At 46.1% G+C, this 24,698-nt stretch overlaps 1 protein-coding gene and 1 long non-coding RNA gene across 3 annotated transcripts in view; one reads left to right on the top strand and one right to left on the bottom strand.

The window, feature by feature from the left end:
* The first annotated feature begins 1,001 nt into the window (after positions 1-1,001).
* Positions 1,002-24,698, top strand: part of SQOR (sulfide quinone oxidoreductase) — a 51,790-nt gene continuing 28,093 nt past the window's right edge. Inside the window, exons 1-2 of one of the 2 annotated variants that reach the window (XM_082735273.1) lie at positions 1,002-1,670; positions 22,586-22,836. In XM_082735273.1, coding sequence (XP_082591399.1) covers positions 22,603-22,836 — 234 coding nt within the window. In that variant the 5' untranslated portion in view covers positions 1,002-1,670; positions 22,586-22,602. The remainder of the gene's footprint in view (positions 1,671-22,585; positions 22,837-24,698) is intronic. The other variant, XM_082735272.1, reaches the window with a different exon arrangement.
* Positions 3,060-11,075, bottom strand: LOC309867047. The gene is made up of 3 exons (XR_014312957.1): positions 5,864-11,075; positions 4,295-5,650; positions 3,060-3,853 (listed from the first exon to the last, which is right to left on the bottom strand). It is a non-coding gene; the product is annotated as an uncharacterized lncRNA (long non-coding RNA).

Here is a 24,698-nt window from a genome sequence, read left to right as displayed (position 1 = left end):
GTTACAGACACTGGTCTTGGAAGAAGGAGGAGGGGTCTTAGGTGAGGCATGACGCCTCCAGCTTTGTTCTTTTTGCTCAAGATTGCTTTAGATATTCTGGGTCTTGTAGTTCCATACACATTTTAGGAGGGTTTGTTTTAGTTCTGTGGGGAAAAATGTCACTGAAATGTTTGGAAAGATTTACATTGAACCTACACATCGCTTCGGGTAGTGTGGACATTTTAATATTAATTCTTTCAATCCACAAGCACGAACTGTCTTTCCGTTTGTGTGTTCTTCTATTTCTTTCATCAGTTTCTTAACAGTTTTCAAGGTCTCAGGCAGTTTAAATTGTAGTAAGACTTTTGGGACACCCTTTATTTATTTATTTTTAAAATATTTTATTTACTTATTTGACAGATAGAGACCAGAAGTGGGCAGAGAGGCAGGAGAGACGGGCAGGGGGGTGGAGCAGGCTCCTGTGAGCAGAGAGCCTGATGCGGGGCTTGATCCCAGGACCCTGAGATCATGACCTGAGCCGAAGGCAGAGGCTTTAACCCACTGAGCCACCCAGGTGCCCCTGGGACACCCTCTATTTATTATAAAGAGGTGCTGCTTGATCTGTTTTGGTGGAGACCCGCTTATCCACACTTTGCAGCCCCTCCTTGAAAAAAGCAGCCAATTGAAAATGTCCAGTCATGAAAGGATGGAAGATGGTGTGAAGGCCAGTGCTGAAGCCAGCTGGCCCCAGCCTGCTCCCCGAGCTAAGAGAGAGGAGGCTCCAGTCTTTACCAAAGCGAGTCGTTGGGCTGCTCTGGGCCAAGGTGGCCTTCTCTCTTAAGTGTGCGCAGGGGTCGCTGTTTTCCTGGGACGCGCTGGGAATCAGGCAGAAGCACGCCCAGGAGGACCTAACCCAAACTGCTGGACCTTTATCCAGAGCCCGGCCTCCCCTTCGCCCCTCCCAGTTACGCGGCGCCGGCCGGGAGAGGGGGTGGGGCAGGAGGGCGCGGGGGGAAGGGGAGGCGGGAGTAACAGGTGGCCTCCGTGCCCTTCGCTGACTCGCGTGGGGACGCCGGCTGCCCTCCGGAGTGCGCGAGGGCTAGGGGGCAGCGTGCCCGCAGCGTCCCGGGCCGGCTGGACCCGCGTCCCTGGCTCTGTCCTCCGGGCGCACTCAAAGCCTCGGTACCGTTTGCACTTGGCCTTGGTCTCGGGCTGGGGCGCCAGGCGGGGCAGCGGCAGGACCTTTCCGGACCTTTCCTGGGGGAAACCCCGCTCTCCCCGCCCCTAGCATCCGCCCGGGGGCCGGGCAGGCAGGCGGGCGGGCGGAGCCCCAGCGGCGGCGGTGAGCCCGGGCAGGGAGCAGCCCCTCTTGCTGCGCCAACACTGTGGCCGGAAGCTCCGCTCGCCCCTGGGTAAGAGGCCATCTCGGGCCGTGGGCCAGGGGAGGGGGCCAGGCGGGGACAGATCACCCCGGAGGCTGGTTGGTGGCCCCGCTCTGCCCACGCAGCCGGGACTGTGCGCGGACCGTCGCTTCACGCTCCTTCCCCACCCGCAACGCCCGCAGCTCTAGCTGCCCTTGTCTGGAACTTGGCAGTGGGGACTCGTGCTTCCTTCGCGGAGTGTCGGGTTCCGGGGGCGCGGAGACGCCAACCTGCGAGCGGCGGTTGGAAACCCAAGGATCCGTGGTCTTGGTGCGTGGGAATTTCTTGGCGGCTTGGTATGCGGGAATTGGTGACGCCCTCCACTTGTTGAAATGTCCCTTAGCGCCGTCGCGGCACACAGTGCCCAGTCTCAGGGATCCGAGGTTGACCCCAGCCCGCCCCGGAGGCACATTTATCCACCGACGCCGAGCGTCGGACTGAGGCGGACACTCAAGGAATCAGCTTCGGCTGGAACAAAATAGCATTTAGGTCACGTGCTGAACGGGAATTGGTGGAAAGGAGAGAATCCTCTGGCGGAATTGGGGCTCTTACCGTTTGCTCTTCATCTCTCTGTTAAATATGAAAATCCCAGCCTCGCTTCTTGCTCAAAGACGCAGTGAGGAGAGCCTCTGCACCTGCCTGGGCTTCTTTGCTGTAATGCGGGGTTCTGATCCGTTTCTGTACGGTGTAGCCCCTCTGGCAGGCCCTTCTGGGGAGAGTAAGGATGCCTTCTCGGAACAATACTTTTAAAGCTATAAAATAAAAGTAAAGGGAACTATTTCCAAAGCACTTATCAAAATATTAAAAGAATTTATAATGTCGTAATATATGTGCTTTAAAGAAAACCTAATGCGTTAAAGATCTAGCAGCAGATCTAGCTACCATAATTTTGGAATAGTAATGAGCATAAACAATATTTCAAGATATAGACAACACCTGTGATATAAGAAAACACCTGTGTGTTTTTTTTTTTTTTTTAGATTTTATTTATTTATTTGACAGAGATCACAAGTAGGCAGAGAGGCAGGTGGGGAGAGAGGAGGAAGCAGGCTCCCTGCTGAGCAGAGAGGTGGATGCGGGGCTTGATTCCAGCACCCTAGGGTCATGACCTGAGCTGAAGGCAGAGGCTTTAACCCATTGAGCCACCCAGGTGCCCCGGTTTTGTTTTTTTTGTTTTTTTTTTTTTTTTTAAGATTTTATTTATTTATTTTTGAGAGAGAGAGAGGGAGAGAACACAAGAGAGAAAGAGAGCGCACAAGCCAGGTGGAGGGCTAGAGGGAGAAGCAGACTTCCCACTGAGCATGGAGCCAGAGGCAGGGATCCATCTGGGGATCATGACCTGAGCCAGAGGCTGATGCTTACCTGCGGGCACTAGGTGCCCTACCACCTGTGATTTCTGTTGGCAATCATAGGTACTGCTGATATTGCTGTGGTTTTTTGCCTACATGTATAACTGAAGAAAATGTTAAATTTTAGCTAGAGATTAGTGAAATTAAAGATATGATTTTTTTTTTTCCCCCACTCAAGTTCACAGGCCTCCCGTTAAGATCCCTGCAGAGTGCAAAGAGCAGTCCTGGAGGTCAGGTGACATGGCTGTGTCTTGACACTTGCTTTGACTGGCAGCTTGACCTTGGCTTTTGAACTTCTTTCCGCCCTAGCTTTTTTTTTTTTTTTTAAGATTTTTTTATTATTTATTTGCCAGAGAGAGAGAGTACACACAAGCAGGCAGAGAGGCAGGGAGCCCGATGTGGGACTTGATCCCAGGACCCCGGGATCATGACCTGAGCTGAAGGCAGCAGCTTAACCAACTGAGCCACCCTGGCATCCTTCCGCCTTAGCTTTTTCATTGCATGGTGGAGATACAATTGTGTCTTCCCATCTGTTTAAGTACTTAGCACCGCACCTGGCACAGAGATGTGAAATAAATACCATTTATTAGAACCTGTCTCCCTCACGCTTATGGCCATCATGGTTGGTATGCCCAGCCCTGGTATATGGAAGGTACTCAGTAAACATTTATTGAATGAATAAGCAGGTTGGAGAGGGTTGCTTATGATTACATCTAAAAAACTGAAAATTCATTGAGGAGACAGCTGGTGGTTTGAGATATGACTATTTAAATTTTGGGCGGCTTTTTTTTTTTTTTTTTTACAGGCTAAACAAATATATAAACACATCTGGAGCTGAGTGCTCGGGATGTCAGTCAGGGGTGATGGATCGTGTGAGTGGGTCTGTGCAGCTGGTGTTCTGCCTGAGAAAATGATTTTGAATGTTGTTGGGAAACCCGCATTCCTCTGCAGAACAGTTCTTTTGCGTCTTTACTGTGTCTAAGCTTGTTAATCCCGTATGTTGTAACACAGGAAATGTCTAATAGGGAATGGAGACAGACCCATGATGAGGCACTTCTGGGCATAGATGCACATTTCTTGTTCATCTTTTCTTCTTACCTTTCCCTGCCCTACCACCCACTACATAAGTCTGACCCTGAAGACTTGGTAAATAACAGTAGTGGTGGGAAGAATTTGCTAGAAGCTGCCCAGACTAGGTCTGAAGCCAACTAATTGCTTCTTTTTCTTTTTTCTTTTTTTAAAAAGATCTTATTTATTTACTTAGAGAGAGAGCCCACAAGCAGGGCAAGGGTAGAGGGAGAAAGATAAGCAGATTTCTAATGCAGTGGGGAGCCCGAGGTGGGGGGGGCTCCATCCCAGGACCCCAAGATCATGACCTGAGCCAAAGTGTCAGAGCTTAATCGACTGAGCCACCCCGCTGCTTCCTAACTAGTTGCTTCTTAATTCCCAGCCTTTAAAGTCTGTAATCCAGCAAATGTGAATGGTAACAGGAGAAAGAAAAGTCAGTCTAGCTAGCCAGCCTTGAGGTTTACTTTGTAAAAGTGCTAAATTGGGGGCTGGAAGATGGGGAGAGAACTTTGAAAGGAATAGGAAATTTAGAACACACCGGGGCTAACTCTGGTGTGTTATGGACTGAATTGTGTCTGCTCAAAATTCCTATGTTGAAGCCCTAACCCCCAAGGCCTTGGCATATGACTGTATTTGGAGATAGAGCCCTTAAAAAAGAAATTAAGATTAAATGAGATCATAGGATGGGACCTAATCCAATATGACTGATGTTTTTATAAAAGGAAGAGATACCAGGGGCTAGCCTGGTTATGCCTGTGGGATTCTGTGCTGCAATACACAGCTGGGATCAATCTCAGGAGTTAGGAGAACAAGTATTCCCATTTGAGTCCTGCTTGTGAGCCTCCCTTTCCCCCCTTCATTTGGAAGATCACAGTGTTTTGAAAAGGAAGGGACTTTGGGAGACTCCCAGTTCAATCCTATATCCATTGCTGAAGAAAGCATGGCCCAGAATGGTTCAGGACGAGCCCTGCCTGGCACTGCCTGGAATATGGACCCAGTCTTCTGACTCCCTGACTCCTGACACACCCTCAAACAGAGCTTTGCCAGGATGGGGAACTGCGTCATTGGGTTAGACATAGGACAGACATCAGCTTAGGCGACTTGGCACACCTGTTACCTAGCCTACCCCTCGTTCTGTCCTAACCATTAAAGGATTGAGTTTGGCGTCTCTTCAGTCATGTTCAAACAGCAGATATATAACTTGTAATTAAAGAGTCTTTTCTCATTGTATTAAGACCTCACACACTGGATTCCAGGGACTAATACGCCTGATTAATTGGCCAGTCCTTGTTTATAATGAAATTCTACCCTTCAGAGCCTTCTTGTATGGGAGACTGAGCAGGAGGCCCAGCACTCTCAAGCCTGATGAGTAATTTTATTGTGACCATTTATCAGATTCAGCCTAAGCTGACCCTGCTGTGTAACTGGGAGCAAATTAATCCCACATCAGGCCTCCTCCTCCAGTGTGTCCTGTTCTGCAGTCTGGGGATGGGCCCACCACATAGGCATATGCAGACGTTGAAAGGAACCCTGCAGTATACTTGACTAGAGGCCAACTGTGAATGATGGACTTGAAGGAGAGCTAAAGGGTGATTATTCATATACCGGAACACATGCGGCCACACTCCCATTGGCTAACTCAAGCAGGGAAGCAAGGCATTCCCCCACCTGCCAACAGCTCAATCAAACCCTCTAACTTTCCATTGAAATAATCCAGCTGACTTATTTCTTCCTTGTCTGAAGTCAGAGTGCAAGCATTTTCCTTGTGTAAGTGTAATTGTTATTTTCTGCAAATACATGGCTTGGTGAAATTGTCAATCCCACATTATAAGACTTTCTTTCTTTTTTTTTTTTTTTAAAGATTTTATTTATTTATTTGACAGACAGAGATTACAAGTAGGCAGAGAGGCAGGCAGAGAGAGGAGGAAGCAGGCTCCCTGCTGAGGAGAGAGCCTGATGTGAGGCTCGATCCCAGGACCCCTGGGATCATGACCTGAGCCGAAGGCAGAGGCTTTAACCCACTGAGCCACCCAGGCGCCCCAAGACTTTCTTGATTATAAAATGGGTACAGGCAAGGGAAACTGGTAGGAAACTCCTTAGCAACCAAGGGGACTGCTGTTTCTTGGCCAGCTCCTCACTGATAACTGTGTCAGTCACTCTTCAAAGACATTTTTTTATGGTTTGTTCTTAAAGAATTAGGGAACTAATGAGCCCCAGTGTGGCTCTGACCCCTGAGTCATGAGGGAGCAGTACATGATATTTGTTTCCTGGATGATTTTCTCTTGGTCCACAACCAGAGCATTTGCTGCACGGCTTAATACTTAATGTTAAGATAATAAAATATTTGATTTTTATAGCAACTCTGGAGAATTCCATTGTGGCCCTGCAGGTCTAAACGAAGATTGCTCCATTTTGTTTATTTGCTAGCAATATAGTAATCCAGTTCCCCAACACACAGGTGGTGACAGCGCTGCCATTACTCAAGGGGACGTGTGCCAAGAGGAAGGGCGCGGCTGACATTGGTCTTCACAGAGCACTGCTCCCTGCCCTTTTCGAGGTGTGGTTTCCTTCTCTTCCACCCTACTTTGGACCTTGACTCTGCTCTGAGTAACCCAGCACTGTTACTTACAGCCTCTCTTCATTAGAGCCAGTGGAGCAAGGTCATTGCTCACATTCTTCCTCCTCGGTCCCCTATAGTCCCTGTGTCACACAAAGCCCGCTCAGCCTGTGTTTTCACATCTGCCGCCTTCAGCTCTGTTCACATTGTCTGTTTTGGGCCTTCGCTGGTGCCTGAGTTTCTGAAGCAGCCACTTAGTGAAGGCTTGTATTCCCAGTCTCTTCTAGTAAGACAGATCGTACTATCTCGTGGCGGTCCCCATAGCATCTAGCGTGACGCTCGGCACAGAGCAGACACTCGGAAATGCTGAACTCAACTGAATTGCTCCGGTTCATCCTCTGTGCTTCCCGCAGGGGATCTCCAGTGTTGAGAACTTCCAAGGGCTCTCACTGCCGTTTGTGGGGGGCCATGAGTTCAAATGCTGGCCAGGGCGGGGCAGGTGACGCAGAGGAGCAACCAAGACTGGGGGGAAGCTGGGGTGAACTGGAACCTGGGACTGCTCAGCTCCAGGTGAGGGTCGGCACATGAGAATGTGGGCCTGGTGCTATCAGGCCAAGACTCTGGAGTTTTGGGGGGGGGTTAGCTCCGGTCTGGTCTGCGTTTGGCCTGCAGACTGCTGCTCTGTGACCTGTGACCCCTAGATGGGATTGCAGTCATCTGGGGTTAAGCTCCCAGCCTGAGCTTCAGTGCCATATGCTTCTCCAATCTTATTTCTTCCCAGGGGACACCTATCAGCCGCAGGCTGGCCTCCTCCTGTCCACAGTTATATAATGCTCTTCTAGGTGGTTTTCCCTCGCCTGCTCGATTGCCCTGTTTCCTGTTTCATATACTTCCTCTCTCTTCCGCTTCTTGGGTGTCAACTTTGACTTTTCCCCCCAGGGTGCCCTCCCCACCTCTCACGCAATTCATTCCCTTTCCTCCGCCTCATTCTTATCTGAATCTTTATTTGCATTTCTAATGCGAGTACCTGATCAAGCCCTTATCACTCACGCCTACACCACTGCACTCCTCTCTAAATCCGATTTCCGGGACTGGTTTGATTCTCCCCCTATTTAAATTGCTCCCTGAGGGGCACCTGGGTGGTTTGTCAGTTGGGCATCCAACTCTTGATTTCGGCTCAGGTCGTGATCCCAGGGTTGTGGGACTGAGCCCTGCGGCAGATTCTGCGCTGAGCAGAGTCTGCTTGTCCCTCCCTCCCTCTGCTCCTCCCCCTGCTTGCACTCTCTCAAATAAATAAATAAATAAATAAAATCTTAAAAAAAAAAATTGTCCCCTGATACCAGGTTCATTTTCTCAAAACTATTCCCTTGATTCTGTTACTTCTCAAAGGTGATTTTTTGGTGGAAAGTCTCAGTTCCCTAGTGTGACCCTTCAGAATCGGGCTATAATATTTCTTTCTTGTCTACTCTTCTACTCCTCTGAACAGCAGCCAAAGCTGGTTGGTCTTCCATTGCCCAGACAGGTTCTGGGCCTTTCCGCCTTATCAGCCAGAGTCTCTGGGAAACAGCACATTCAAACATGTTATTAAGAAGGGTTTAATACAATAACTGTTTACAAAGGTATGGGCAAGGTTAAGAAAAACCAGTGGGAGTGGTGAAGTGATTGTATTGATTCAAGGTCTGAAAAAGCAGAGAGTGTGATTACCAGAACCCTGAGAGGGGCACCTGGGTGGCTCAGTTGGTTCTCAGGCCATGATCTTAGGGTCCAGGGATTGAGTCCCGCGTAGGGGGGGTTCCTGCTCAGTGGGGCATCTGCTTCTCCCTCTCCCCCTGCTCATGCTCCCTCTCTCCCTGTCTCTTTCTCAAATACATAAAATCTTTTTTTTAAGTTAATTTCTTTTCAGCATAACAGAATTCATTGTTTATGCACCACACCCAGTGCTCCATGCAATCTGTGCCCTCCATAATACCCACCACCTGGCTCCCCCAACTTCCCAATCCCCGCCCCTTCAAAACACTCAGGTTGTTTTTCAGGGTCCATAGTCTCTCATGGCTCACCTCCCCTTCCAATTTCCCTCAACTCCTTTCTCCTCTCCATCTCCCCATGTCCTCCATGCTATTTGTTATGCTCCACAAATAAGTGAAACCATATGATAATTGACTCTTTCTGCTTGACTTACTTCACTCAGCATAATCTCTTCCAGTCCCGTCCATGTCGATACAAAAGTTGGGTATTCGTCCTTTCTGATGGAGGCCTAATACTCTATAGTGTATATGGACCACATCTTCCTTATTCATTCGTCTGTTGAAGGGCATCTTGGTTCTTTCCACAGTTTGGCGACCGTGGCCATTGCTGCTATAAACATTGGGGTACACATGGTCCTTCTTTTCACTACATCTGTATCTTTGGGATAAATACCCAGTAGTGCAATTGTAGGGTCATAGGATCTTAAAAAAAAAAAAAAAAAAAAAGCAACAAAAAACCCTGAGGAAAGAGCTGAGCTGTAGCTGAGGGCCTCCCCATAAGAATTAAGGCTTTTGGTGGAGCAGGCTGGTTGATACCAACCTCCCAGGTCAGCTCTCAGGGCTCAGCGCAGGGCAGAGAAGGCTGGAGTGAGATGCGCTCTTTGATTCATTGATTTGTGCTCTTCCCTTCCCTAGCATGTCCACTTGTCAACTCCTGCCTGCTCCTGCTCAGATTCTGTCTGTTTCACCATGTTTTCATAGATTACTTTTTCATCAAAACTCCTAAGGTGTTCAGCCCCTTTTGACTACACTGCACTTTGTTCTGTCCCTAAAGGGCGAGGTGGGAATTGTGCACAGCATTCTCTTACTAGCTCAAGAAGGGACACATCCTAGAACGTGTTTTCCTCCATACTCGGTAGATTTTTTTGGTATGAATTAACTCCCATAAATCTGTTCATCTTTTTAATTCATGTTTCAAAGCAAATATGACTGCTGTGGTCTGAGTGTTTGTGCTCCCTCCAAAATTCATCTTTGAACTCCTATGCCCCAAAGGTGATGGTATTAGTTGGTGGGACCTTTGGGTGGTGATGAAGTCACCAGCCTTCATGAATGGGATTATTGCCTATCCGAAAGAGGGTCCAGGGAGATCCAGAGCCAATTCCAGCAGGTGAGGACACAGGGAAAAAAGGCCCTCACATTGATGAGGGAGCAGAAGGCTGGCTGAGGACAAAGCAAAAGGCTGACACCTCGCAATCTCCCTCTCGTCCCCACCACTCCTAGATGGGACACATGTTACATTCTTTAGGAATCCCCCAACTATCTTGATGTTAATGGCTTGCTTAAAAGAGAAAGACAACCTTGATCAACGCTGCAAGATCTCTGGTATCCAGTACCTTGTAGTACTGGTATCCCTTACCTTCTCCCAAGGCATGGTACAGAACGGCATGGTACAGAACCTGCCATCCTTCACAACCCAGGGCAGCAGCAATTCCTGCCCACGGGTCCTGTCCCCGTGCTTTAATAAGCCACCATATTGGACCAAAGATGTCTCAAGAATTCTCGCTTGGTCATTGGCTCTGGATCTCATCCCACCGAACCTCACCTATGTTCTAGAACTTCATCAACATGACTATGCTGGTGCCTTGATCCTGGACTTCCCAGCCTCCAAGACTGTGAGGAATAAATTCCTGTTTATAGGCTACCGTGTCTATGGTATTTTCTAGGAGGCTAGATGGGCTTCAACGATTACCGAGATCCCTCATTGTGGCAGGCACTGTGCTAGCTGCTGAGACTAACACAGTGAGCATGCGCATGGGGTCCTTGCACACACAGAACTTACTTTCCAGGGGGAATGGAGGACATGGTGCTCCCTTGTCCCCCTCCCATGATTATACCTCCCCTGAAATACCCTGATCTCAGCCATGGCCCAACATCCAGTCCGGCTTACACTGCTCTAGTCCTGCCAGTTCAAGCCAACTCGATACATTGTGTTTACCTTCCTTGCCTTTCTTGGAACTTTCTTGTGGCCACTCAGTTATTTGCTGGCATTTTGATGCATCTCTTTTCCCAGAGAGATTGAAACCTCTTGGTGCTTTTGGACTCTGGTTCTAGACTCTGGTCATGTTTATCCCCACTGGACTGTTCTGGTCATCCCCTAGGATGGTCAGGATAGCGAGTAGTAGCAGGCAGAAAACCTTTGTAGTCTGCCAAGAGCATAGCACCAAACTCTCTGGCTGTCTCTGTAGGAACAGCTGCCAAAAAATGGGCTACCTTTATTTTCTACACCTCTACCGTCTCTGGGTTAGTGGAAGGAGTGTTAGGGTTGACTTTAAAAAAATCTGGGTTTAGGGGTGGCTGGGTGGCTCAGTGGGTTAAGCCACTGCCTTCTGCTCAGGTCATGATCTCAAGGTCCTGGGATGGAGCTCTCTGCTCAGCAGAGAGCCTGCTTCACCACCTCCCCCTCTGCCTGCTCTTCTGCCTGCTTGTGATCTTTGTCTCTATGTCAAGTAAATAAATAAAATCTTTAAAAAAAAAAATTGGGGTTTATATACAAGCTATTAGATTTAACTAGAATGTACTTAATATCCTAAACCTCAGTTTCAGCAACAGTAGATTGGAATAACAATACCTAACCAATGGGATTGTTGTGAAGCTTGAGTAAGGTGGTGCATCAGTTTCCGACTGCTGCTCTAACAGATTACCATGGACTTAGTGACTTAAGGGATACAGATTTCCGTTCCTACAGTACAGTAGTTCAGAAGTCCAGCATGCGTCTCACTAGAAAATCAAAGCACCAGCAGAGCCACGTTCTTTTCAGAACCTCCAAGGGAAAATCTAGTTTTGTTTTTGTTTTTCCCTTTTTCTTTTCCAGCTTCTAGATGCTGCCCACATCTTTGGCTCATGGACCCCTTCCTCCATCTTCACAGCCAGCAGCTTGGTATCTCTCTCACTTTTCTTCCAGAGTCACGCCTGCCCTCTGGCCACAGCTGGGAAAGGTTCTTCACTTTCGAGGATCCATCCCATTCATACGTGGGCCCACCTGAATCATGCAGGCTACTTTCCCCATCTCAAGGTCCCTAACTTAATCACGCCAGTAAAGTCCCCTTAGCTTGCAATGTAACAGACTCATAGGTTCCTGGGAGGAGGACGTCTTCGGGCAGAGGCATTATTCTGCCCACCACACCGTTCATACTCTGGCTCCCCAAGATTCCTTCTTATCCCATATACAAAAGATCTTCACTCCAAGGTCCCTGAAGAGGTCTCCTATCAGAGTATTGACTAAGGCACAAAATCAAATCTGAGTCTCATCAGCTCCCAAGTCTCTGTTTCATCTTCTGGATAACCTAAATCATGTATAAGCGAGGCCGCAGCTGCTGCTGTTCCCTCCTCTCCCCTCCCTCTCTCCCCTTTACCCCTCCCCTTCCCTTTCCCCTACTTCCCTCTTCCCCTCTCCTGGCCTGCTCTCTCTTTCAAATAAATAAAAAATCTTTAAAAAGGAAGTTTTGAAAAATGTTTAAATATTCAAACCATTGACCTGATTTTTGTTATGCTAAGGTGTTGTGCTAAGAACTTTTTTTTTTTTAAATCTTACTCACCGATGATGTAAATGTCCATTTAAATTTTCTCCTAGCTTTTTTATGGCTTATTTTAAACATTCTAATATTCAAACTGGACCTTATAATATTTAAAAAAGAATTTCCCCTGAAATTTGCCTCACCTTATTCTTGGCCTACATTAGCATTTGTTGGCAAATCTGCTCTTCTTCCCTTAGCACCTAAAGCTAATAGAGAATGGGAGCAGGAATGGGTTGGGGAAATTTCTGTCCATCCACACAGTTCCTTGTGTGTAGCAGAGACTCAGTGAATACTGGTAGAAATAGGCTTAGCACCATGTGGACTTAACATAACTCTGTTCTTTCCATAAAGATACACTTACATATTTAGCACAGCTAAATATAATTTAATTTGCAGATCTTTTGTGCAGATTTTAGGTTGTGCACATTAGGCACAGTATGATTGCGACACGTTTAGCATAGGTATAAATATGCACATGTATTTATATCCTGCAGGGAACTCGTTCCTGAAACGCCTTTCTGAGTACCTCTGACTGATGACACTTCCCATTTACCAAGGTTAAGTGGATAAAAAGGAGGTGAAAACACTTTCCTTGGTGGAGAAGATAGCTCATTTAGGTAGAGCAGGTAATAAGAGTATGACAAAGGAAAGGAAGGTCCAGCACTCTAGTCTATCAGAGTAATTATTAGATTAGGAAAATCACATTGTATCTGTTATTTGTAAAACTTTGGTCCAGTCACCCACATAATTCTAGCGTTCCACAGTCTTATATAATTAGATTACTTTAAAAAATATTTTTTTAAAGATTTTATTTATTTATTTGACAGACAGAGATCCCAGGTAGGCAGAGAGGCAGGCAGAGAGAGAGGAGGAAGCAGGCTCCCCAGTGAGCAGAGAGCCGGATGCGGGACTCGATCCCAGGACCCTGAGATCATGACCCGAGCCGAAGGCAGAGGCTTTAACCCACTGAGCCACCCAGGTACCCCTAGATTACTTTTTAAATGCCTGCCTCCATTGAGTGGAGATGTAAGGAGAAGAAGCAGAGGAAAAAATTGGCTAAACATACAGAATCTTCCATCATGTCCCAAGAGGACTATGAGGCAGCTTTTCTTCAGGGACGGGGGCATGTTTTACACATCTGGCCACATGGGGAAGCACCTGGGGGAAAACGGAGGGGAAGACATGGGCAAAGCCTATACTGGAGTTACTGTGAGGCAAGGGGAAGGGGCTGACCAGGTTTGGGGTTGACTAATTTGAATAATTTTAGTGGGCTTTGGAGTATAGGGCCTACCCCATTTGTCTGATGTCTGGCCCGGGGATAATTAGGTCATTGGAATATTGCCTCTTGGAATGTGAAAGCCAGATAGAGGAAGTGGTTGGAAGTATGGTGGACGGTTTGGTTTACATAACAGAAGTGTGCTCCCAGACAAGTTATTTACTCTCTCTAGGGGTTAGCTAGCCCTGGAGGGACAGTCTCACTAGGATTAGCAAGGCTCCCATATGTCAAACAATCATAAAATACAATTAAAAACATTATGAATATAGTAGGACTCAGAACATCTCCAGGAAGGCTTCATGAAGTGTCTGTCTAGTCCAGTGCCATTGATAAATCCCACAGAAATGACTGCATCCTTCATTTGCATGTAGATTAAGATGAGATCATATTAAGGGGCCATAGGATTTATGAGACAATGTTTAGCATTTTCTTGAGATCCCCAAATGATACTAATCCAGTCATAGTAATGATTTCCACTTCCTGAGGTTTTTCTGGAGTTGGACTTGCCATTTTATAGGTTATGTCAGACAGTCGACAGTTAATTCATGCCCAGACATTTGGTCAGACAGTATCCTGGGGCAGTCTATGAAGATGTCTCTGGAGGAATCTGTAAGGCAGATGGCCCTTCCAGTGTGGGTGGCCTCATCCAATCAGTTGAGGGTCTGAAGAGAACAACAACAAAAAATCCTGCCAAGAGAGAATCCTTCCTGCCTGACTGCCTTGATCTGGGACAGTAGTTTTCTCCTGCCTACACACTCAAACTGCAACATGAGCTCTTCCTGGGTCCCGAGCCTGCTGACTTTTGGACGAAAACAGCACCATTGGCTCTCCTAAGTCTCCCTCTTGCTGACTGCTGCTCTCCGGACGTGTCAGCCTCTAGCTGTGCGAGCAAATTCCCAGGAGTATTCTCCGTGCGCCAGGGAAAGTGACGATGTTTGCTTTCCTTCTCTACCTCCCTCTTTACCGTCTCTTCTGGTTGAACCCTGTTTCTGTTTTTATTTTTATTTATTTATTTTTTTAAAGATTTTATTTATTTATTTGACAGATAGAGATCACAAGTAGGCAGAGAGGCAGGCAGAGAGAGGAGGAAGCAGGTTCCCTGCTGAACAGAGAGCCCGATGCGGGGCTCGATCCCAGGATGCTGGGATCATGACCTTAGCCGAAGGCAGAGGCTAAACCACTGAGCCACCCAGGCGCCCCTGTTTTTATTTTTTAAATTATTATTTATTTTATTATTTGTTTAATTTCTTCTTTCTTTCTCTCTTTCTATTGTCTTTGTGTCCCTTGAGAATATAGCCAGTCTTTCTGTAGCCTTACTTTTTTTGGTTGTAAAGTGAAGATAATGTGTCTCCCTCCAGTGCCCAGCACAGTGCCCAGCACATAAAAATCTGCCGTAGGACAGTGAGGAACCAGTTTCAGAGGATCTAGGTTCCGATTGTCCAAACAAGCCATGTTATGTTGGGAGGGGGTGGGGGGGATTGACAAAACTCAGGACTGGTAGAAGGAGAGAGACGTGGGTGGGTGGGCAGAATGCTTTAAAGGCGTGCTGTGGGCACTAGAGGTGAATTTCTCCAGAAGCACGTGAAGTTGAAGCTTCAGGCCTGGTCTCTTGTCCAGGTCCTTGTAGGGGCAGGGAGTTCTAGCAGGGGTACGTGGCTGTGGGGGTGAGGGGATGGGGTGGGGCAGCCAAGTTGCAACCAGGAAATATTTCTGTGCTTGTATTTCCGATAAATTGCCTGAGGGAGCTATCAGAAGAGTCATGAATCACCAAGAATCCAGACAGTTATTGTGATTTCTTTTCTCATTCAAAGTTAATAATAACTATGATATTTAATTTTGTGTTTGTAATTTCAGTCCCTACATGTATAGGCTTTGATGACCGTTAAACCTGGATCTATCCTTGCCTAGAGTCCCGCCTCTCTGGGAGACGGTGTGTGGGGCCTCTAGGGGTTGTAGGACTCTTCTGCCCTTCCAGGTCCAGCCCAGCCCAGAAGAGATCTCGAGCTGGGTAATGGTTCTCTGACTTACTAGCTCCTGTGAATGTCTGCATTGGTGCTCCAGGGGCCATTCAGTAAAAGTTGCTGTTCACATAAAGGACTCACTGTGGCTCTAGTCTTGCTGCTGACACATTGTGTGACCTTTGGAAGATCACCTTCCTCTCTGAGCCTTGGTTTGCCCATCTGTAAAGTGGTATCAGTACCTCCAGGGGGGCTCAGGTATGGGCCGGGTGAGTTGCACAGCTCTGTGCACACAGGAGGGAAGTCACACAGGAGGGAAGTATGATTGTAATTGTGTTGCTATTCCTTGCATGTCTGTTATCTTGCTATTACTTGAAATATGCCCACAACTGATCATTTCAGTAACTAAAGAGCTGCCCATTCTAACACATTGTTTTTTGTTATTTCATTTTTTTTTTTTTTTTAAATTCTGGACACTTTCCTACCATGGAGAATGCCCTTATATATCCATAGTTGGCTTCAAATTATTATCAACTCATGGTCAGTCTTGTGTTTTCTAAGCTTCTACCTACTCCACTTGTAGTATTTTCAAGCAAGTTCTAAATCATTTCATTTTTAAGAATCTCAGTATGTATTTCTAAAAGATAAGGGCTCTTCAAAAATTATATTAGTGCTGTTATTGTATCTCAGCCCTCCCCAAGAAATGTAATTTTTTTTTCAATTTGTAGATTCCCTCCCACCCCTCTGGGGGGTGGGCCCAGAAGTTACTTTAAATTTGAGTATCAATACAATTTAGCCAATAGTCATTTTCCTCCAATTATCTCTTAGACCCAACACTGTGAGAACTCAGTTGAGGAGTCAGTTTGAATTAAACTCTCCTGCTTAAATTAGTGATGTAACCTCAGGAAAGTCCTCCAACCTTACACTAAACGTCATTTTTTTTTCTGTAAAATGGGGATGTCACCATCCCTTATACAATGCTATTTTAAGGAGTCCCTGAGAGAAAGTAAAGTAGAACTAGTAAATGCTCAGTAAATGTAGCTATTATCATTGTGACAGTTTCTCCCTACTTTTTCCTATCAAATACTATCTTCTGGAAGTAATTTGGTTGAGCTGTAACTAATGACAGCCACAGGGCCGATTTAAGTAAATAATCCTAGAAAGCCCAAAGGGGAGGGGCTAGTGGAGGAGGAGGAGCCTTTTTGGAGTCTCATCACAGGGGCTGAGCGGACAAGGCTCACTGGTGCCGGACCCGCAGGGATTCAGACTTTCAGGATAGAGCAGCTCAGAGAAAGCCTGGCCCAGGGAAGCCGGGGGCAGAGAGGCAGGATGGGAGGAGCAGAGGGGATGGCCAGAGCTGGAGGCTATTCCTTATCTCTTTTCCACTTTGATTTTGGAGGTGTTCTACAAGGAGGGCTCTGCCGGGTGTAGTGAGGGCTTGAGGTAAAACAGCTGTGAACCGTACAGAGACCCATTGTTTCTGCAAGAGCAGAAGTCGCTGAAAGGTTAACTGCAAGTCTGACTGGCCTGGTGGAGCTTTCAGTAAGAGGGCCCTGAGTAGGAGCGCCTGGGTGGCTCAGACGTTAAGCGTCGGCCTTCAGCTCAGGTCATGATCCCATGGTCCTGGAGTCGAGCCCCGCATCCGGGCTGTGGGGCTCCCTGATCATGGGGATGTTTCTACAGAGGTGCTGGGTTTTGCCTTTGCAGGAAGGGCCAGCAGTGGAAAGGTGAGGGGTCCCAAAGACTTGTCTGGCCCCAGGCGGGAGCCAGCTGCCAGTGATGTAAGTAGGAGATGCCTAGGTTACGGTCTTATTTTCAGTCAGCAGGGATTTCATTTGTCAGTTAGACTACAGACAGAGCAAAGCATTTATTTATTTATTTACTTGCTTACTTACTTATTAAGATTTTATTTATTTGACAGAGATCACAAGTAGGCAGAGAGAGAGAGGAGGAAGCAGGCTCCCTGCAGAGCAGAGAGCTGGATGCGGGCTCAGTCCCAGGACCCTGAGATTATGACCTAGACCAAAGGCAGAGAGGCTTTAACCCACTGAGCCACCCAGGTGCCCCTTTTAAAAAAAATTTTTTTTTTTTTTTGAGCAAAGCATTTATTTTGATACCTTGCAGGAGGCTCTCAATGGATATAGGATTCACTGAAGAATTTTTATTTAACTTAGAGTCATGAAATCATTTAATTATAAAATGTATTACATGCACTTGTTAAATGCAAGTTAAATTTGCCTTATTTATTTTTAAAAAATGTGTGTTTCACCTTGTAAGAAAGTAGACATAAAGTGGCTGCATTCTTCTGTATCATTGGTAGTTAATTCTTTTTTCCCCCCTAGGTGTGGGAGGGGCAGAGAAAGAAGGAGAGGGGGAGGGGAGAGAGAGTGAGAGATGGAGAGAATCCTAAGCAGTTTCCACACCTAAGCACCGAGATCACAGGGCTCCATCTCACAACCGGGAGGTCATGACCCGAGCCTGAAATCAAGAGTCCTTGCTTAACTGACTGAGCCACCCAGGTATCCCTCGTTGGTAGTTCTTATTTCTTTTTTTTTTTTTAATCTTTTAAAAAATTTATTTATTTTTTTCAGTCTAACAGTATTCATTGTTTTTGCACCACACCCAGTGCTCCATGTCATACGTGCCCTCTCTAATACCCACCATCTGGTTCCCCTAACCTCCCACCACCTCCTTCAAAACCCTTAGATTGTTTTTCAGACTCCATAGTCTCTCATGGTTCATCTCCCCTTCCAATTTCCCTCAACTCCCGTCTCCTCTCCATCTCCCCTTGTCCTCCATGCTATTTGTTATGCTCCACAAATAAGTGAAACCATATGATAATTGACTCTCTCTGCTTATTTCACTCAGCATAATCTCTTCCAGTCCTGTCCATGTTGCTACAAAAGTTGGGTATTCATCCTTTCTGTTGGAGGTGTAATACTCCATAGTGTATATGGACCACATCTTCCTTACCCATTCGTCCGTTGAAGGGCATCTTGGTTCTTTCCACAGTTTGGCGACCGTGGCCATTGCTGCTATAAACATTGGGGTACAGATGGCTTTTCTTTTCACTACATCTGTATCTTTGAAGTAAATACCCAGTAGTGCAATTGCAGGGTCATAGGGAAGCTCTATTTTTAATTTCTTGTGGAATCTCCACACTGTTCTCCAAAATGGCTGCACCAACTTATATTCCCACCAACAGTGTAGGAGGGTTCTCATTTCTCTACATCCTCTCCAGCACATGTTGTTTCCTGTCTTGTTAATTTTGGCCATTCTAACTGGTATAAGGTGGTATCTCAATGTGGTTTTAATTTGAATCTCTCTGATGGCTAGTGATGATGAACATTTTTTCATGTGTCTGATAGCCATTTGTATGTCTTCATTGGAGAAGTGTCTGTTCATATCTTCTGCCCATTTTTTTATATGATTGTCTGTTTTGTGTGGGTAGTTCTTATTTCTTAACTGAATAAGTAAATATGTTTTAGATAATCTTGAGAGACTAAGAAGTCATATTAGATTTATGCTTCCTTGTTATTTGGTTGGCAGAAATATTCTGTTTCTTTTCTGCTGGCTTCAGGGTCAAGTTTGGTCTTTCTTTTCTGTTTGCCTTCTGGTTAAGGTTGTGTGACTGCTGCTTCCTTTCATTGTTGTGTGTGTGTGTGTGTGTTTTTTTTTTTCTTTTTTTGGTTGTTGCTATAGACTTGGTTTAGATAATGTCAGAACTTCTTATTGGTTCCTGCATGATATTTTCTGACACCACTTCTAATATTCTAACACCAAATGTATGGTTTTTCCAACATTAGCCAGTTCTCTGACACCAAGTGGGTGTCCAACAATTAAATTCTGGTGGTAACTCTTGGAATTACATCAGGTTAAGGGATCAGCCCCACAAGGCTGCCCCCACTTCAGATGTCATCTGTAAATGTGGTCCCAGGTTACCCACACTTTTACCTAGCTGACTACATATTTGGGGGTTCCCATGATCCCCCTTTTGGTTTGGCAATTCACTAGAATGACACACAGAAAACACTACTCATGCTTACCAGTATTACAACTTAAATTTTGCCAGTTATAAACTTACCATTTTATTACAACACACTTAAAGTTTATTACAACTCGGAAATAGCCACATTGACGAGAGCATATGTATGGGGGTCGGGGAGCGCTTCCCCCTCCTAGCATGTGTCATGAACTCAGAAGCTCTCAGCATCTTCTTCAGGAGTTTTTATTGTAGTCAATCCTCAGGACATTCTGTTTGATGACTGTTGCTATTGGAGTTGAGAGGACTTTGTGTTTAAAAATACTGAATCCAGAAACAGGCTATGGGTAGCTGCTGAAATAGAACAGAACTAGCTATCTTGGCCGAATGAAGGAAATATTTGTGTAAACTCTTCCTCTTCCAAGAGAAAAACTTGGTGTGTTAGGCTGGAAGGGGGACTAGGAGGTTAAATAACCATAGATGGAGCAGCTAGAAACCAGAAACTTAGCCAGGCCTCCTCCTCCTCCTCCTGTTTAACCCTCTCCAGTGGGGTTTAAGATGTAGCCTCAAGATCGTGAAAAAATGGTTTCCCTTTTCTGGGAAGTGAAGAGTTTTGTGGTGATTCTGTCATTTGGTGAAAAATAGGAAAAAAGCAGGAAGTGATAGGTATCTGTTCACCATAAAATAACTTCTTTCCCAGGGCACCTGGGTAGTTCAGTTGGTTAAGCTTTCAAATCTATTTTTTTCTTTAATGATTTTGTTTATTTAATAGAGAGAGAGAGTGTACACGAGTCAGGGGAGGAGCAGAGGGAGGAGAAGTGGACTCCCCAGGGAGCAGGAGCCAGATGTGGGGCTCTCTCCCAGGACCCCGGGATTGTGACCTGAGCTGGAGGCAGACGCCTAACCAGCTGAGCCACGAAGGCGCCCAAAGCTTCCGACTCTTGATTTCAGCTCAGGTCATGATCTCATGGTCTTGGGATCAAGCCCCACATCAGTCTCCATGCTCAGTGGGGAGTCTGCTTGAGATTCTCCCTCTCCCTCTCACCACTGGTATGCTCGCGCACTCTCTTTCTCTCTCTCTCTCAAATAAATAAATAAATAAATCTTAAAAAAAAAATTCTCTCCCCATGAGACAGCAACATCCTACATGGCGATTTTCCTCAAATCATTTAAAAAAATTGATTTTCAAAATGTAAAATCTAGAGTTCATTAACAAAAACTCTAGAAAAGCATGTACAAAGAGGAAGAAAAATGAATTATAGTTATACCCCAACATTAATAGTTAGGTGTCAGTACCATAAAAAGGAATGGTGAAGGGTGGAAAATATATCTGGATTTTTTTTTCATTTAACATTATCACATAGGCAGCGTTTTGCTGTTGTTGATAAAGATCACACAGATAGTAGAGGACAGTGGTTTAGAGTAGAGGCTCTGGCACCAAAGTGCCTGGATTCAGTTCACAGCCCACCACTGATGGGCTGTATGACCTTGAAGTCACTGAACTGCTCCCTGGCTCAAGTTTATCATCTGTAAAATGGGGATGATAATGGCATCTAACTCAGAGATTGAAGGCTTATGTAAAAGACTTCATACATGTTTCTTGTCAAAATAAAGATTTTATTGTAACATTAATTTATGTATATAGGTGAGATTTTATAAAACAGAAAAGCAGAAGAACTCAAAATCACCCATTATCATGTATCACGGTACTTAACCTTTCCCCCAATGTTCTGACATTCAGACCGCTATTCCTGCCCCTTCATACCATGTTAAATTGAATCAGTCATGAATTAGTGGTGGTTAAAACAGTCTGGGACCTGAGCTTTCCCCAGCCAGAGTGGAGCCTGTGGGTTTTCTGTAACCAGGATGAAATCAGAGCCAGTCCACAACCAGTTAACTGAAGGTTCACCATATTAGGAATGAGTAGGTGAGAAGTATCTTTGTAAAGGATTTTTTCCTTCAGCGTTAGAGGTTATTTCCTTAGCTTGGAATCCCAGAAATGGAAACACAGCGTCACCAGATGAGAAATGTTGTTTTCTAGAAGGGTTGCACTGATTTTAAACTTAGAGCGACAATGTACGAGCTTGCCCCACTTACTGTAGGCTCCCAAATCCTCCACGCCCCCTTCCCCACCTTCACTTTGGACCTCAGAGCAGAGACACTGAGGAAGTTGTTGGGTTTGCCAAAACTCTGCAATACTTAATTCTAATCAAAATCAGCACTCACCTCCTGGTCCTTCCCACTAGTTCATTCCTCCCTCCTTCAGGGCCTTTCTTAATTCCTTTCCCATCCTTTTCCCATCCTGGCTTTGTGTAATCCCCTCGTGTAGCCTTCCTCTTCTTTAGTTGGAGGGAAAAAAATCATGGAATTCAAGTGTTCCCATGATGACGTTCATGACCTTAGCAACTAGAAGTGTTATCCCCCAGCTGGGTACCCTCATTTTAGTAAAGGGTTCCTGGAGCATTGTTGAATCTGAAGGACGGAACTTGATGGTAAAATCTGGGGCAGTGGAATACACAAAGAGGGTGATATTTTGAGTCTGGGCCCTTCAAGTTACACAAATAGAGGGTGTTCAAAGTGTGAGACCCGTTGCCTGGATGGGGTGAAGCCAGGCCCAGGTCCCGAGAGGCCCTTACTTCCTCTCTGGCAAAGCACTAACTGCTCAGCACAGAAACAGGTGAAGTGGGTCTCTGGGAGGAACTGTGAAGGGAAGATTGTTTATTGAATTGGACATAATAAAAGACTGGTCAGCAGCACGTGCAGATTCTGTATATAAAACATAACTTTATGATACCAGGCAGGGCTCCTTTTATGGCTTTCTTATCTTCTGGTTGAAGTTACCAAGGGTGTGGAGGGCTTTTGCTGACGTGTGGTCAGTGATGTGATTACATTGCATATCTGCTGGGAAGCAGAGCCAGGAGGCCTCTGAGGGCGGCCAGTGCCCCAGTTACCTTGGTCTGAACTCTGAGTTGCAGAAGGTGGGTGTCTTAGGAATTCCCCAAGGTCTTAGGTGTGCTTTATGGTAAGGAATTGTACAGGTATCTCTCTGTGGACTCCCACATCTTTGAGGGACTAAAAAGTCAAAGAAATAGAGTATGTCTGAGGAAAAATGGGGGGGCAGGCAGGTAAACCACAGGACGCCCTAGGGTTATGGATGGATAAGGATAAGTATAGGCAAATTATTAGAACTTAAAAGGTGAGGCCTACCTAGTTCAGACAGAGTCCGAGGTGTCCTGAAAGGAGGATGAGAGAAATGGAAAGCTTAGCCCAACGTTAGCCTCAGTGATGTTCCCAGGAGACTTTTGACTACAGCCAGATGGGAAAATGGTCTTGAGAGCAGATGGTGGGAACCAACTAGAGCTGGTCAGTTCCTAGCTTCCCCTTCCTCCCTGAAAGAAAATGCTTTGGTCCCATAGTGGTCCCTCCTTACTCCTAGCCTTATCTGTTCCTTTCTAGCCTGATCCAGCCTGAAGATGACCCCACTGGCCGCGGTGGCGTCTGGCCCTCGAGCCCAGCTCTTTGCCTGCTCCCTCAGGCTGGACACTCAGCAGATTAGCCTCCTTCAGCTGCACACAAGGTCCAGCCTTGCCGCCAAGAACCACTATGAAGTGCTGGTGCTGGGTGGGGGCAGCGGTGGGATCAGTATGGCCGCCCGCATGAAGAGGAGAGTGGGTGCGGAGAACGTCGCCATTGTTGAGCCCAGTGAGGTAAGTCTCCCCTTTTTGAATCCCCGTGCCTGTGTGTAGGTGTGCGTGTGTGTTAGAGGCTAGGGTGTGGATGGCTGTCAGGCCCTGTTGCTGTCCTGTTCCCATGTTAGTGCTTCTCCTTCTGCGTACAAAGGATTGGGAGAAGGTGGGGAGAGGGAGAATGGGAGAGGACAGATCTCTAGGCTTTCGTGTTCTCTGTATTAGTTTCTTAGGGCTGCCATAACAAATGATCACAAACTGTGTGGCTTAAAACAGTAGGTTTATTCTTTTTTTTTTTAAAGATTTTATTTATTTATTTGAGAGAGACACAGCGAGAGAGGGAACACAAGCAGGGGAAGTGGGAGAGGGAGAAGCAGGCCTCCCGCCAACCAGGGAGCCCGATGTGGGACTCGATCCCAGGACCCTGGGATCATGGCCTGAGCTGAAGGCAGATGCCTAACGACCTAGGTGCCCCAGTAGATTTATTCTTTCACAGTTCTGGAGGCTAGAAGTCCAATGCGAAGGTATTAGCAAGGTCATGCTTCCTCTGAAGGCTGTGGAGAGAAGAGGGAATCTGCCCCATACTTTTCTCCTAGCTTTGGTGGTTGTGGACAGTCTTTGGTGTTCCTTGGCTTATAGCTGGCATCACTCCAATCTCTGCCTCTCTCTTCACATGGCCTTCTTTTTGTGTGTCTCTAATGTCTTCAGTGACCTTCTTATAAGGACACCAGTCCTTGGATTTAGGGCCAACTGTAATGCAGCATGACCTCATCTTAACTTGATTGCATTGGTGAAAACCCTATTTCCAAATAAGATCATATTCACAGGTACTGGTATCTTTTGGGGAGAGACAGTTCAACCCCAAAAGGTCTCCCAGTTCCAAGCTAGTATCCAGAGGGAGATCAGTGGCCATTACACTTTCCTTTCTCTGTTCTAGTATGGAGAACAGGTGATGAGTTGAGAGTCAGGGAGGCCTCTGGGAAAGATGTTCGTGGGATTGAGAAATTGAAGAACCAGGGATTATAAACAGATTATAAAGCAGAAAAGGGTAGAGGTGCCAGGAAGCTGGGAAGTGTGCGTAAGGCTCTATTTCATGCAAAACATTTTAAGATGATCCAGTAGCTTCATAAAAAATATTCCAGATTTTTGGTGGTTTGACTAATGTTTTGTGAGGAGCTGGGTGTACACGAGTTGGGAGCAGTGTCCTTGGGAGGAAAGCAAAATGGATCCAGTGCCTGTTTGATGGGGAAGGCAGGTCAAGAAAAGCTCATTCCTTTTCAAGAAGTCTGCAGAGCCTCTGTGAGGTGTCCCGGGGCGTGCCTGTAGTCTCAGATGGATAGGCTGTGATCTGAGAGGGTGTGTTCTCAACCATTTCCTGTTTAAAGTGACTTATTCAGGGTCGGCATTTTATTTTTTTAATTTTAATTTTATTTTATTTTAAATTGTTTTTTTTTTTAATTTGACAGAAGTCACAAGTAGGCTGAGAGGCAGGCAGAGAGAGAAGAGGGAGCAGACTCCCCGCTGAGTAGAGAACCAGATGCAGGGCTCGATCCTAGGACCCTGCGATCATGACCTGAGCCGAAGGCAGAGGCTTAACTCACTGATCCACCCAGGCACCCCTATATTTTTAATTTTTAATTTTTTTAAATTAAAATTTTAACCAACTGAGCCACTCAGGTGCCCAAAATTAAATTTTTAAAAAGATTTTATTTATTTGTCAGAGAGAGGGAAATAGAGAGCATGAGCAGCAGGGAAGGATAGAGGGAGAGAGAGAAGCAGGCTCCCCGCTGAGCAAGGAGCCAGACATGGGGCTCGATCCCAGGACTCTGGGATTATGACCTGAGCGAAAGGCAGCTGCTTAACCCACTGAGCCACCAAGGTGC

Source organism: Mustela nivalis (assembly GCF_964662115.1).
Source record: "Mustela nivalis genome assembly, chromosome: 6".
NCBI lineage: Eukaryota > Metazoa > Chordata > Mammalia > Carnivora > Mustelidae > Mustela > Mustela nivalis.
This window is presented reverse-complemented; position numbering and strand designations above follow the sequence as displayed.